This window comes from Halyomorpha halys, unplaced genomic scaffold, assembly GCF_000696795.3.
Source record: "Halyomorpha halys isolate HHAL.00 unplaced genomic scaffold, Hhal_1.1 Scaffold257.1, whole genome shotgun sequence".
NCBI classification, from domain to species: Eukaryota; Metazoa; Arthropoda; class Insecta; order Hemiptera; family Pentatomidae; genus Halyomorpha; species Halyomorpha halys.
The window spans coordinates 1,582,778-1,598,857 of record NW_027104967.1 but is presented as its reverse complement, the minus strand read 5'-3'; the positions used below and the strand labels follow the sequence as shown (position 1 = coordinate 1,598,857).

Here is a 16,080-nt window from a genome sequence, read left to right as displayed (position 1 = left end):
CCCCGACCATCTTCTCCACTCAATAATAAAATAATATACAAGAATTCACTACATAGATATTTGCACAGTACAATTTTTTTTTCAGTGAAATTTATGAATCATTAATCATCAATAATTAAATCAGTCACTTAGACTTAAATTGCAATAAATTTACAATATCAAAAGCATATAAATCCAAGTTCATGAACATTCCATGAACTTGGATTTATATGCTTTTGATATTTTAACAGTGCAAAATCAGCTTCAGGCAGAGTGGACAAAATATTGCTAGTAGAAAATCACCTATAAGATTTGGGATCGTCCAAGTCGAGGACTTCGCTTGTATAATCAGCTAGGACGAAGGGTAGCACAGGATATTGCATTAAGTCATTATAGGACCTTCCTGAGAGAGTGTTGAGAATCGTTAAGTAGTGCCAATTGGTGAGGTGTCCTTCCCTCCACAATTCAACAGCATCTCCAAGTGGCTCATTTGCGACGCGGTTACATAGCTCACAGTCCAAAAGAGCGCTCATAAATGTATCTCTTTCCTTTAAAATATTTAATTAAAACTTATCGATAGAAAAATTTGAGATAGAATTAGACCACACAATAAGAAATTACAAAATAATTTTAAATTGTTCCACAATAATATTACATTAATAATGAAATTGATCTATAATCATATTAAACAATCAATTAACTTTAAACCTGTTCAAAATATATTTGAATTACTTGGGGCAAGAATGTGACAAACAAATATTTTGAAAACAATAAGAATTTTGTGGAAAATGTTCCTTCATTTATTTATAAAGTTATTTATTATCTTCGTTTTTCAAACGAATATGAACTATATAAAATGTTAAATAAGCATTGCAGATCTATAATTTTTTCTAAATTGCTCTACTGAACAATTTTCATCAGGTAACTCATCATATTCTGGACCAAAGCCCTTCCAAATAAAATACCAAATAAAAAAAATAAAAAAAATAAGGAATTCCATAATTTACTTTTTCAGAGGGAAAATTGAATTTTGTTTAAACTTGGGTGATTGTTTCTTATAAACATTAACACACTTCCAGTTTGTTCCTGTTGGGAGCAAGTGATAATTTTTACATAACTTTTATAGTGATCTTTTGTGTTAACAAATCTTTTATGCATATTTCAAAACTCTTATGCTATAAAGTTAAAAAAATTCTATAAAACTTATACTTTGGTGGATTGGAGAAACAAAACTAGATTGAAATCCTTCACAATAAGATATTCGTGCCACTAATCCTGGCATATCAGATTAATTTCACTATTTCCTCTGATAATATTAAGTTACCTTAGTTGATTCAAAGGCCATGAAAAATGTTTTTCCATTCAAGAGAAATATTTCTAATGCTCTTTCTTGAAGCTCAAATCTTCTGCGGTGTAGTTCCTTTATTTGATCAAAAGCCCATTCCTGAAAAAAAAAAAAATCATTTAAATAAATCAAGAAATGTTTTTTAATCTAGAGTACGAAAATTATGTTGCCCTACCTTAGTATTGTCATCCGAACTTGGAACAAAGTATAATGAGCAATGACCAATTAGCAGTTCACCAGGGGTACCCTTATCGGGAGTTATAACACTCGCTTTGCACATATGCCTGATTTTATTATTCGAATGTAGCCGGTCAATCAACACAGCACTGGTAGAAACGTTGGCTTCAAAGATGTAATTTAGAGGTTTGTTTTTACTTTCTCCTGTAGAATAAAAATATATAAATGTGTGTGATTTTTCTTTTAAACAATAATTTTTTCTATACAGTTACTGTTTCAACTTTGATTTTGTTTTTAATAAAGAAGGATTAAATGTTCTATTTTAGATGCTGAAAAATGAGTGATCATCAGGGAACAAATATCAAGGCATGAGTAAAATAAAATATTCTAATAATTAATTCTCATAGTAACAGTAATGAATAGACAGAAAAATAGTTTTGATTTGACTCCTTGAATTTGATTTCCTGAATTTAGAACCATAACTAACCAAATTTTTATTAGCCTTTTAGGTTTGATTTGTAAACAATCTGGAAGGGTTGGGAAACCTCTCCAAACTTTTATGAGATATATGTCTCAGTCTTCAAGAGATCACATAAGATTAATATATTTATTACAAATCACATCCAGTCCTTAGGAATAGATCTAGTAATATCTTCAGGTTTAATTATTTTCTTGTTGCAGTATACAAAAGTGAAGGGCTTTATATTGATGCAGAAGGTACTCAGCCTTTGGTTTAACCTCTAGGCATAGATGACAGGTGTAATATTTTACTAATTAAAAATAACTAAAAACCACAAGCCAAAAATCTTTCTTTGATGCAAAAAATAGTAGTGGTATTTCTAGAAAGAAATAAAGTCCTTAACTTTAAACATACATTCCCACCCAGGTTAGACTGAAATTATTGTAATAGTTATATCATACCTTGTTAGGTTAGATTACAGAAAGAAAAAGATAACACAGCAAACTCATTAGAAATAATTGATATAACTAATGATTGATACAGCTATAAAAATTAAATAACAGCAACCTCGTTCTAAAACAAAACTTAACTAATACCTTTTAAAATAATATTACCATAACTCAATAACTATTACCTGTTAGTAAAATTCTATCCAATCTGAAATACCTATCCTCTATTTCTAAATGGCACCTTCTTAATCTGTTTCTAATCCTTGCAGGACCTTCAGTAGGATCCAGTTCCCAAGATCTACAAAATGGAGAGATATTAATATTATTTGATTTTCAGTTCTAACTATAACTTTTAACTTTATTGTTCTCAGAAATCAATTATATCACATTGTCATAGAATTTATAAGTGAATCATTTGGTAAAATCTAGTAGATGGTAAATGTAGTATCAAAGAATTAAACTTAGTTTGGAATTAAATTGTTTAGTGAAAATCATTGTTAAATTCTTAATTTTTGTCATATTATGTTGACAGCTGGTCCAGAGAATTTTTTTCTGTAAGTTCAATAAAGTAAACAACAAAATCTAAAGGGTGGTTGCACCTGTCTCAGTTATAACTAAGATTTGGTTAACTTGGATTTGTCCATGAGTAAAAGAAAAACTCCGGTAACCCAATCAACTTTTTTTGGAGAAAAGTTTAACTTTACTATGTTACGTAACTAAGTTAACATTAAGATTGGTTATGCTTATATTCCCCGCCATATTCAGTATGATTAATAAATTGTAAAATCTTTTAGAAATTTAAGTATATTATTCCTTGAAATGAAATATTTAAATAAATTATTATTACTATTATAATTATGATCAAAATGTTTTTATTTTATTTATAACGTCACCATAGTGAGTTTCAAAAATCCAACTTTCTGTTTTATGGTTTACTATTATTTTGTAGGTTTTGGTAATGTGTATACCTTCTAATAATTGTCCACTTCTTGTTCTGTTCCTACTACCTAATTATTTTGCTCTATCTTAATTAAATTCGGTGTTCTAATTGTATATAATGATAAATAAAATATTTATCAAAACATTCTTATATCAAATTTTGTAATTATCTCGTAATATAATAGAAAGGATTAGAAAAAATATATATATATATTGTGCTGTTACAATCCATGAAGGGTCATGGATGCAGTACTTTGTGAGGAAGCACTGTTACTAGATCAACGGTTGTACAAGGAGATAACTTGGTCAGAATCATGCTTGACTGCCAGATTTTTACCCGATTTAGGGTACCCACTTTATGAGGCTGGGGGGAGGGGGAGTGGGCCTCCCGAAACCATAAGGCTAACTCACACAGCTACAGTGAAACAGACAATAATTATCTGCCACAGCTGGATTTGAACCCGGGAACTTGGAGGAGTTAGTAGTCCATTGCCTTACCTAAGCTACCCACTCCCACAATCATAATCCACAAAGTGAATTTTCTCAATTTTTTAACTAGAAGTTAAGTTTAATTTAAATTTATAGATTTGCCTCTAGCTCAGTTTAACTGGGCATCAATAATCAGTAAAGGTTATTTCTAAATTTGATGGTTAAGCTTTTTTTATTGAAATGGGTAATAATTAATTATAACAAAGATTTCAAAAATCATAGTTAAAAATGTGTTGGTGCAATCAGCCATTACATGCTGACTAAATCCAAGAATCTAAAATTGCATCTTGAATGGACATTGAATAAAGAGTAAAATGAGAAGTAATTTACAACCCAAAATATATTTTTCTTTTAAGGCATAAACTTTATATTTCTCTGACAGTACTATTCTAATAAAAAAGACTGATAATGAGAACAAAAAATATCTGTAAAAACAATTACTGTGGATAAGAATCCGGAAAATGCCACACAGCCTCTTGATGCGAAAGCATGTTAATTACTTCACGCCACTTGAATACCGCTTGAACTTTTGATCCAAAGCCATTTTTAATACTTTCCATTAGTAACTTTCTTTGGTGACTTTGACTGGATTCAACTTCTTTAGTGACCCCCATAGCACGTTCCGATACCTCTTTGGCAAGAGGTTCATGGTGATAGACTGCCCTAGACAGAAAAATTAAGAGGTATAGTAAAAAAATAATTCAGAAACATTTTGATTAAAAAACAATCATTTCAATGGTTTTATCAAATAATTACTAATGATACAATTTCATACTTGAAGAGTTTTAAGCACAAGAGTAATTAATTATATAAATAAGAACTATAATTATCTTACTTGTGAATTTGTGACTGCCTTTGCAGCCTCCACGCCCCTCGTGAAGCCACAGCTTCAGCAGTTGCTTCCCTTGCATATTCACCAGCCTCTATCTCTCCAGTCACAATACCAAGGACATAAGATGTGCACCATTCCTCGAGCTTACAGCCAAACTCGTCTAAGACCCTTTGATCAAGGGTATCAGTTAAACCACCACCATACTTTAAATCCCAGAGGAAATATGCAAGAGATTTTTCCAACTAGAACAAATTAAAGGATTTCTTAATAATAATATATTATTCAGAATAATATAGAAATATAATTAAAATCAGCACAGTCAATTTCTTATTTCAGCAATCCAATGACTGTTTTAAGTAAGCATATATGAGGAAATATTTAATTGAAACCAGAGAGAACCAAGGAATTGATAAAAAAACAAGATTATGAACAAGTGCATTTCAGAGGACAATATATTTTATAATGGATGGACATAAATATAATAAATTATCTAAAAATACTGATAAGAAGTAAAATGAAATAGTGGCTGATTTTTCGACGATTAAAATAAAAAAGAAACCTGCACTGCTACAACCATTGAAGGTTCAGAAGTTAAGAAACAGGAAGTACTGTTTCTTGAACAACAGTTGTACAAGGAGGTGATTTGTTCAAGATCATGCTCAATCACCATGTTTTTTCCCCAATCAAGGGTACCCACTTTACAGAGGCTGGGTGTGTTCCAAGAACCCTTCTGAGTCCACAGGGTCAGCTCATGGCTACAGCCAGATTTGAGCCCAGACCCAGGATTTACAATCACACTGCCTTATTCACTAAGCTACTCTGCCAGATTTTGAGAGTTTTAAGGCTGAATAAATTGGATACAAGAGAAATTCAATGATTTCTTCATATTCCAAAACTAAACATTCAATATCAAAAAATTGTTCTGATCATAAAAAAGAAATATAAAGTTAAAAAAAATATTCTAAAACATTTTAATATCGTAAAATGAAAATGGCACTATTTTGTACAAGCACAGTTTTATTTAGTAAATAAAAATAAATACAGATAATAGACATTACCTGAGATGTGCTTAAGATAAACATGAGGATGTCTTTTGATCTGGGTTCGTTCAGTACTGAAGATATAGCAAACATCTTCAGTTTGTCGCTGTGAGTAGGAGATAAAAGCCAAAGGAACATCTGTGAAGCGAGGGCTCTGTAATGAAAAGGATAAAAAACTTTATGAGGGAAAAAGATTCAGAAATATTTGACTTTTATTAAAACACACCAAGCTATAAATTATCATAAGTATTTAATAGCATCAAGAGCATCTCTAGTATTTAATATTACCAAATTGTATAAAATAATGATTCTTAAGAACCAGACTGTTTTACACATTCAAATTCTATGAAACTAACAATTATTATAAAAACATTTACTAACATATGAAAGACTAATCTAAGCAATGCATCACCAATTAATAAAATTTCAAATATTTGGAATAAACAAAAACAATAAAAGATAACTGGATTTTATAAACAGTTAAGCACACAAAGAAATTTAATTGGATCAATTAAAATAATATCTGGGCTATAACACTTTCTTTTTGTTTTCCTAAATTTCTTTTTTCAATTCTGTATTTGCAATTCATTTTGAAGCTTATTTTTTTTCTCTTAATTTTCAGATTTTATTGTTTGTATGTGTTATTGTATATTTACACGACCCCCTTGTATGTGTTATTGTATATTTACACGACCCCCTTGTATGTGTTATTGTATATTTACATGACCCCCTTCTATTGAACATTTTTCCCATTAGTTGGCTACTTATACTTAAACATTTTTTTTTTCTGGAAGCTCATGATGCTAAATTGAACACTACAAATCCTTCAAGTTTTATAGTAAATGTTGAATTATACTTAGAAAAGTAAGAGAAGGATAAACTATGGAGAAGTAAGGGATAGGCCAATGAGTATTTGTCGCCAATGAGCGAACAAAACATTGGGGCAATGAAGATAACCAATTACGATTTGTACAGATCCCTTTTTCAGACTCAGGCCTTAAAGGTTTTAAATTAAATTGTTCTCAATCTTTTTTTAAATTACAAGCATACTTATAATCTCTAGTTCAAATATTTGAACAAGTAAAAATTTATTAGTGAAGTAAGTTAATTTATTTAATAAATACGTTACCTTAATGTATCTTTATTTCCCCAGACAGCATTTGACCAAGAACTACGTGAGGCCACACTTTTCCTTTCAATGACCGTAACTATAGCCTGAAGAAGGAAGCTCCAAATTTCCTTTACAAAGTGACCAACCTTCTGCATTTCAAGGCTCAAGTTTAAATTGTCTTCATTAACAGGTTCTAGAAGCATAAGAGAATCAACGCAGTATTTCAATTAGTAATTTTAATAAAAAGTTAATTAATCAAGAAAAATATAAAATCGTACGTACCTGCATAAACAACAAACTCAGTTGCTTTGGTGATCACAATCTTAAATCTGTCAGCTAAATCAGACTTGGACAGTTTCGCTACCATGTTAATACTGGTTGAGCTTGAAGTTTTTTGAGATTCATAATCATCACTGCTTAGTGAAATTACTGCAAAAAAAATTAATAAAATAAGATAGATATAAACAAATACGGGGAGGAATTGTAAATCAACGCAAATCTATGATTGATTTTCAGTACAAACTACCACACTATCATTAAATTATACAGGATAAACATTGAGAACATTTTGGGTAGTTAAAATATGACAGTATATTGATTTTTTTACCTGATGAAAAAAAAGATGGTTTGACGGTGTGAGAATTAATTATTTCAGTGATAGCTTTCATAGCTGACTTCAAGAGAAAGCAATGAGCTGATTTTATAGCCTCAGAGCAAGCAGAACTAGAACCGCAGTTATTAACTTCAACCTTGTGCACATATTCTATTTGATATATAATATCATTCAAAATCTAAAATAAAAAAATTAAGATTTGTGAATCTTGAACAAAATAAAGTAATAACATTATAATGTTTCCATAATTTAAAATTTTTAACATTCAATGAGGCAGGTCAAAGTCTTGGTTAATATGTTGACATAAAAACTCAAAAGGGGAAAGTCAAAATTAAAAAAAAGAAAAAACATGTTAAGAAACTATTTAATAAATTACAACATTTCAGCCCTCCAATACGGATACAAACATAATAAAATAAATAAAATGAAATACAAAAAAAAAAAACCCTGTAAATATGACTGAAAAAGCAACATACATTAAATGTTTGTTATTAAAATAAAATAAGTTTGTTTTATTTTAGCTGCCCATCTGACCATTATCTTCTAGATTAGGTTCGACTGTGAGTAATTATTTCATTCATAATAATGTAAAGTTGAAATTTTTCAAATGACTTTTATAAAAATAAGATTATTAATAATAATAAAGTATTATTAGTCATTAAACAAATAATGAAAATAAAAACACTAATCATGACCAAATGGAATATACATTCTCATCAATTACAACAAAAAATTGTAATTTCTAGGTCCGGACAATTTTAATTATTTACCTGTACATTATTTCCAGGCACCTGAAGGGAATGTATAACAATTGTTGATAAAAATGAGTTAATATCTGAAACTAAAATGTTTTCTTCAGGGACACAAAGGTCATTCAAGACATTGTTTTTCTGATGCATGAGTGAGACTAAAGATTTGAGTAAGACTTCAACAAGTCCAAATTCAAGCAGACTCTTCCAATCATTAACCTAAAAAAAAAGAAAGCAAAATAAATGAAAAGTGAAAAATACTAAAGGAAAAAGAAGCAACAAAATTGGCCCATCAGTTCAAGAAATAATTGTGATTTATTGTGATCAAAAAAATGATTTTTTTTTTATTCAAGGGTCTCTAAACAGATAGATCGGTTGAAAATTTGACCCAATTACAATACCCTCTTTACCTAAGTGGTAAGGAAAATAAACATATTAGTACAAAGCAATTTTTTTTTAAAAGAAATTTAATTACCTTTTAAGTGTTAAAATATATAATTTATCATGAAATGTATACTTTTTGAGTTCACCTCAAATCTAGTTTACTTCTATTTCTGAAATAATTGTGTTGAACACGAAAAGGGTTTTTATTGGTTAGAGCTGTATTTTTCCTACAGTCTAGAGAAAAACAATTTTTTCTCCATAGTTCATTAAGAAATTGTAATTACAATTACTTACAACTTGAAATTACAGTAATTGTAATTGAGTTCATAAAAGTGAGTAATGGCCCTACAATTTTGTAAACCGATGATCTAAACTATGAAAATAAATTAAAAGCTTAAAAATAAACTCTGTTTTATTAAGAGAATCACCTTTAAAAAAACATTGTGAGCAAAGACAATTATATTATGGGCAAGAGGAATGTCAGAAACAGATCTTGGGATCAAACTAAGAAGTGGCACTATTCCCGGTAATGTAGTCTCCAAAACATCTCCATCTAACTGAAGGCTCAATGGCAGGCAACGACTCATAGTAACAATACCTGAAATAAATAGAATATTTTAAAAGATAATAAGTAAAAAACAATTATTATTGAAAGTCAATAAATTCTATTAAATATTTAAGTATATAAACCAACTAAAATAAGAACTTCATTGGGTAGTTATTTTTTTAAATTAAAAACATTATATATGTATACAACCAAAAGTCTTTGAAATAATTATAAATTAACTAAAAGAATCATTATTTTACAACTTATGTCACCCAATAAATGCTAAAATATTGCAATTGAAAAATAAAAACTTGCCCAGTTCACAAAAAAAAAAATCTGTTTTTGAAATAGAAAGGAGCTGCTAAAACATTGCCATGTCAAGGGAATTGAGGCATCACCTTAGCAATCTCATGTCTGTAGCGGTGCCTGTTTGATTTAGGCCTGGGCGGGTTGACTGAAAACTCAACCTTACCTCTAGGATACCCTCATATCAAAAATAACCAGGAAGGGTATAAAGAAAAAAAAGAAAAGAATAGAATACCAAAGAAAACTTGAAATATGAATAAAGCAGGTCCACTATCAATTCGAAAGAACATAGAACATAAAGGAAAACAAAGCACTGGATTCTTGGATAGCACCATCTTTAGTTTGTTGTAGTTTTTATCCAATCTTTTTTTTATCCTATTCCAAAAATTTTAATTGTCTATATATTTTATTTACTATTTTTAATTGTCAAATTATTGTACTATCTCTCTTATGTTTTTAATTGCCTGTCTTTTTTATTTTATTTTTCATTTCCTCTTTTGTATCCAAGGAACCGGGTTTGAATCCGGCTGGTCAGAAAATTATTTTCTGTTACACAGCAGTCAACCCCGTAGGTTCTGGAGCCCTCCTGGAGTCTACCCAGCCTCATAAATTGGGAACCCTTACCCAATTTTTACCCAATGGTAAAAATCTGATGGTCGAGTGTGACTAAAATCACTAAATTCTGACTAAATCACGTCCTTGCACAACTGTTGGTATAGTACTTCCTTACAAATTACTGCACCCTTAACCCTTCATGGGTTGTAGCAGTACAAATTTTCATTTTTTTTTTTTTTTTTTTTTATTGTTCTTTTATAATTCAATATTTAATGCTCAAACCAAATTCATTAAATCATTGTTACACAGGTCACACAAGAATAAGGTACTACTTTTAGCATTGAACCTGTAAGATGTATAAATACACGATTCTTCCATAGGGTTACTATGAAATATAAAATAAAAAACATAATGTACAATTGCTATGATTCAATTTAAGAGGATGGAACTGAGAACCTAATGAGACAATAATACAACACCAAATCTGACTTGTCAGTTCAATATTTTTTTTGATATATTTAATAGTGGTAAATAAATAGGTCAAGAATTATTCACGAGTGTAATAGTAATATTAGTCTAACAATGCTATTTATCATTACAAACCATACTTACTGGCAAGAGCTTCAGCAAGTTCTATCGTTGGTATCACATGACTCAGCTGCATTGCAAGAAGATAAAATCCTCGATCTTTTATGAAACGCGCTCTCTCTTCGTTATTAGCTCGGTCTAAATATGCTCCTAAGACCTAAATTAAAAGAAACTTCATTATCATAATCAAGAAGGCACTAGAATAGAAATTATGATGAACTACTTGATATTTAGTTAAAACATACTTGAACAACAGCAGTGATGACAGATATATTTGAATGATTCGCCATGACGATGAAGGCTTCCGGACTGAGAACATTGGGGAGAGCAGTATGGGCTATACTATCTGGTGTGACCAATATCTGATCTCTAAGTAGTTCGAGGAGGCCAATACGGATAGCATCTTCGCTTTCATGACTATCTTCATTTATCTAGGTAGGAAGACATTGTTGAAGTTAAATTTCATTAAGATTAGAAAAAAAATTTATTTTTAACTATGATAGGATTGTGAAAGTGAGAATATTTCATTAATGAGAATCATACTTTTACTTGTAAAAAAAATAACTTTAATTTGAGACTGTTATTCTTCCTTTTATTTCATTTAGGCCACAATCTTTTTGTATTTTCTGTTCTTATTGTATTGCTGTAATTTCTCAAAATGAATTTGATTACAGATAGACGAAGAAACAAATTTGTTTCTTCATATTTAAAATGTAAAATGTGACAGAAAATTTTTAATTCTGAGGATGGAATTTGTTTTATTTCCTATGTGAAAACAAAGCTTCCCAAACTTCTATAGTTGATAAGCAAAATAATACGAAGCTAAAAATTGAAAACCTTCAAGTTCTTTCTCAAGTGACATAAATAACCGTGCATAGTTTTATTCCTAAATGGAACCAGCTAGTTAAGAATAATATATTCTTGATTGAATTTGTTGGATCAACGTATTATTGGACATTGGAAAATCAAAGTTTTGGCTGTAATATTAATCCTTTGTAGAAAATTATAAATATGAATTCATACAGCCAAATGTAAATAATAATAAACTAACATTGTCATTGATGTACTTATCATCTTCATCAGTTCCGTTAGATGTATTGTCTGAGGCGACATCCATTTCAGTCCCCTTTTGTTGGAAATAAGTGTTTGCAGATGTATTGCTCAGCTCATCACAATCCTAGACAAAGATATCAGCTAATCAGTATCCATTAATGGGTAACCAAAGCAATCTTCATTTTTTTAAATTCTAAACCTCAATAAAAATAATATAAATGAAGGGACAAACTAAAGATGAAACATTAACTCACTTGAGCAACTCCTGTCCCTTCGGTATTTCCTCTGAAAGATTCATTAATGCCAGAATCATCTGTTTTACTATCAGTACTATCAAACGATTCCTTACCACTTGTTTCGAATTTTTTCTTTACCTAAAATTTTAAATAAAAAAGATTGATAATAGGAAATCTAACAACTACATAGCAATGTCAACATCATTTAATTAAAATATTGTTGAAATATCTTCCATGCAATTTTTTATTTTAAAAAATCTATAAAAAAAAACAAACGACACCTCACCATTTCAGAGTTTAGCCCGATTTTCAGAATGGGTATCTCTCTTTGAACATAGGTATGAATATATTTATTTGAATATTAATATAATTTATTATATAACACCAAATTATCTACTAGATTATTGATTCATCTACAATGATTTAATCAAAAAACTTGAAATATTAGAATTTAAAACACAATATTTTAGGGAGTACCTCCTTTATCCATCTACAATGTACAACAGCAGTATAAAATTGTAGGTGGACCAATACAAAACAAATTTGTTTTTTAAATTATAAAATTTTAATAGTAAGATAAAATCAATATATCAGAGTTCAATCTACGCAGTAATGCAAATCAAGATTATCACGTAGCTGTCAGTGAAAACTTTGCAAAAAAATAAACAATGAAAAGAAGATGGTCCAAGTGCAATTAGAAAAAGAAACTCAAATAGTAATAAAACTATTTATTCTGCACAAAACTTTTACCCCACTTTGCAGGGATCCATTAGGGCTAAAAGATATAAAATTTTTGTATGTGAATAAATTTTTATTTGTTGTTTATTATTTATCTTGTTTTTAACCCTGATGAAGCCCTACAAAGGAAGGCAAAAGGTTGGTGTAGAGTAAATAGTTTTATTATTATTTGAGTTCCTTTTTCTGACTACACCAGGACCATCCTCCTTCATTAATTAAATACAGTCAATCAAAAATAAACATTAAAAAACAAGTTCATTGAACTACCTGAAGATTACTAAGTGCCATATTTAATTTTCCAGCATCTACAGGTTGAGTGAAAAAGCCTCGGTATTCTTTGACATCAACAACAGCCCCAAACAAACTGAGGTTTCTGTTTCCTAGCAACATAGAAATTCCTATGCATCACTGATAATGTAATTAAAACATGTAGAATCACAGTTATGAATAAACTAATACCATTAAAAATTAGATTAACTTTTTCAAAACTTACTTCGCCTTTTATTCTTGGGTGGAGGACGGAGTGGGAGTATAAAGTATAAACTAGAACGAGCATGAGAAATGTAAGTTGCATGGGCAGGATGTGCCAAAAGCAAATAATCGGCAATAGCGGTAACATGCGAGAGCTGTGGAGGTGCAGTCATCAACCCTCGAGTGACATCCACGAGGGCGTTGCAAAGCTCATCATCAAGTGTGCTTCTTTCTTCAACTAATCTTTCCTTAACAGAATAAAAAAATAAACTGAAATCACTTTAAAAGAAAATCAACATGTCTAAAAATATGTTTATGTAAGTATGAAGCTAAAAACAAGCAAAATAATGTCTTTCTTTTATGAATACTAATAATAATACTCTTTATTTAATTTGGGACTAATCCCTTTAGAATATTAGAGGGATCGAAAATAGGCCTAAGTGTCTACAATAAATATATTTTTATCAAGCCATATATATGTGCTTACTTCAAACATCAAGTTAGTTGTATCACTGCAATCGACAATTGGTATGACTATGCAAACAATAAAGTTATGAAAAATTGACTAAATATAGATCCTCAAGACCCCCACACACACACACAAATATATAAATTATGTATCCTTATATAATCTTATATATATATATATATATATATATATATATATATATACCCCAGTTGTAATAATAATAAAATAAATTATTATATAAGGTCTTATTGAGTCTATATACAGTATTCAAGGAATGATAACTAACTTGATTCCTCATAAAAAATTTAATAGATGAAAAACATTTTTCAGCAGTCTATATAAATATTAAATTAACCAGCAATAGTTTTATTTTATTTGTTCATTGTTTTGAACAATATGCATATATGGTGAAAGAACAAAAAAAAAAAGTTTGTGTTAATAATAAAAAAGAATGAAATTTAAGTTTATAGTATTTAATACGTACTTTGCAGAAATATAATATGGCTTCCAAGGCATAAGCTCGATTCAGCTGGGCAGAGTTGAATTCCCGGTGTGGATGATCATCTCTTAGTAAGGAAAGAAGTGACTTAAGAAACAGCTGAAGGGTATGTGTGGACCAAGTTGTGGAAGAGGAAAGAATCAAAGAGACTAATGTTTCTGGATCGGTCAAAACAAAATCACCATCAGTGCTGACACTAAGTTCATCACCCCAAGCAACAATAATGCCTGGTTTATCACAGCAAGTGTCTAGAATAGCCTGTAACATAATAATGATATTTAAAAATAATCAATAATCCAAAGTTACATAATAATTATTCATATTCTTAATATAGCTTTGATGTTACAACCTTGCAAAGCTAGTAGTTGCAGTCTTCAAATCTTTATTCAGGCCAATTTCCAATTTTAGTCAATTTTTCAATGTTGCTAGATCTAACTAATTTTTTATCAAAGTATTCTCTTCCCGTTTCAAACAAATTTATCAAAGGGGAGTCTGCTGGGAATGATTGTCTTCTGTCATTTTTGGTGTTATGATCTCTTCAGTTAGATTTCATGCTGATTTACAATTTTAGCTACTATTTCAATCTTGCTTGATTTAACTACTTTCTTTTTTTAATCACTGCATCCTCTTCCTTCTATATATAAATGTTTCAAAGGTAAGATAAAACCCAAGGCCATCAAACTCTCGAAGTATTAGTTATTAGCTCTACTACAAACATTTTCAAAAATCCTGGAAAGGATTGTTGAGAGGAATATAAGGAGATTTTAACAACAGAATTGTATACTACCTCCATACCAGTCAGGATTTGTTGAAAGACAAAGTATAAGCACTGCACTTTGCACAGTATTAAAATAAATATTAAGAGAGATCAACAAGCATATGATTACTATTCTCCCTTACTTTATTCTTGCGTTTGACTCATCCTTACCAACATAAATCCATTCTTTCTCGCTTGGAAAGGAGTCCTTTTTGGCTAGCAAGGAGGAGAAGGAAGTTATATGGTTTTATGAATGAGTTAGCCTGATAAGATTTAAAGACCACAACCATGACTACTCAAATATATTTTCATAGGTAGGCATCTTTTTATTGTCCTAATTACTATTATTTCTTCAAATAACTATGCATCTCTAAGATTATTTTGTGATCCTTTCTTTCAATTTATAACAATTTAATTTTGTAAACTATCTTTCTCAAGTTTTTGGTGATATTTTAACCTATCTATTTTAATCTACCATTTTAAAGAATAATCATAATTATTTTTTGTCTTAACACTTTAATAACAGATTATTAAAAAAAAAAAAAATTCACATAATTATATATTTACTAGCCAACATGTATGCAATATCTTCAGACCATCTAGTTATAAATTTGCAAAAATTATAAGTTTTAGAAGAAATTTTTTTTGTAGATGGTAAAGTAAAAAGCAAACATTTCTACTGAACATTACTGAAATTAAGTTTAACCATTAATTTCATAGCCCATAATTTATTATGCATAGAACTTCACAAGCAATAAAACCATTATTCTAAAATAAAAGTGGAACAAAAAGATCAAATGAATAAATATAATCACCAGTTAACTTATGATCTTAGAAGTATATGTCTCACTAGACAATCCTAAGACAATAAAGTTAAAATATGAATTTAAAAAAAAAAAAATTACAAAATAATTTAATTGATTACACACCTTAAGCATTAATCCACCGGTTGAGGCCAATGGAGATTCGAGAACGGCTGAAACAAGAGGGTTAAACCCTTCTGATTGCATTTTTAGGTTTGTATCTTGTTGTATTAATCTTAAATACAGCTCTAATGCCTGTGCTTGCTCGATTTCTGTTCCACCAATTTCAACAACCTAAAATATTGAAATAAATATTTGGTAATAATAGAAATAAAAAGTTGAAATATTAAAAACCTGCCGAGCACTGTAAAATTAACATTTAAAAAAGGCCTATCTCTTGACAGGAAACATTATAATTTTTTTCCATACCAATGAAATTTGTATTTCTGCAAGTCATTAGTAATAATGATCCATAAAATATATTAAAATAA

The 16,080-nt window shown here is 29.6% G+C and overlaps 1 protein-coding gene across 2 annotated transcripts in view; it reads right to left on the bottom strand.

Annotated features, from left to right (window-relative positions):
* mv (lysosomal-trafficking regulator mauve) overlaps nt 1-16,080 on the bottom strand; it is a 113,559-nt gene that overhangs the window by 9,404 nt on the left and 88,075 nt on the right. The window contains exons 19-38 of one of the 2 annotated variants that reach the window (XM_014419987.3): nt 15,716-15,883; nt 14,015-14,287; nt 13,084-13,309; nt 12,858-12,988; nt 11,871-11,990; nt 11,615-11,740; nt 10,809-10,994; nt 10,588-10,720; nt 8,996-9,165; nt 8,205-8,402; nt 7,429-7,612; nt 7,104-7,250; nt 6,840-7,014; nt 5,729-5,864; nt 4,674-4,912; nt 4,280-4,501; nt 2,596-2,708; nt 1,500-1,705; nt 1,304-1,423; nt 283-527 (exon numbers count right to left, since the gene is read on the bottom strand). In XM_014419987.3, the coding sequence (XP_014275473.1) occupies nt 283-527; nt 1,304-1,423; nt 1,500-1,705; nt 2,596-2,708; nt 4,280-4,501; nt 4,674-4,912; nt 5,729-5,864; nt 6,840-7,014; nt 7,104-7,250; nt 7,429-7,612; nt 8,205-8,402; nt 8,996-9,165; nt 10,588-10,720; nt 10,809-10,994; nt 11,615-11,740; nt 11,871-11,990; nt 12,858-12,988; nt 13,084-13,309; nt 14,015-14,287; nt 15,716-15,883 (3,518 nt within the window). The remainder of the gene's footprint in view (nt 1-282; nt 528-1,303; nt 1,424-1,499; nt 1,706-2,595; nt 2,709-4,279; nt 4,502-4,673; nt 4,913-5,728; nt 5,865-6,839; nt 7,015-7,103; nt 7,251-7,428; nt 7,613-8,204; nt 8,403-8,995; nt 9,166-10,587; nt 10,721-10,808; nt 10,995-11,614; nt 11,741-11,870; nt 11,991-12,857; nt 12,989-13,083; nt 13,310-14,014; nt 14,288-15,715; nt 15,884-16,080) is intronic. The other variant, XM_014419988.3, reaches the window with a different exon arrangement.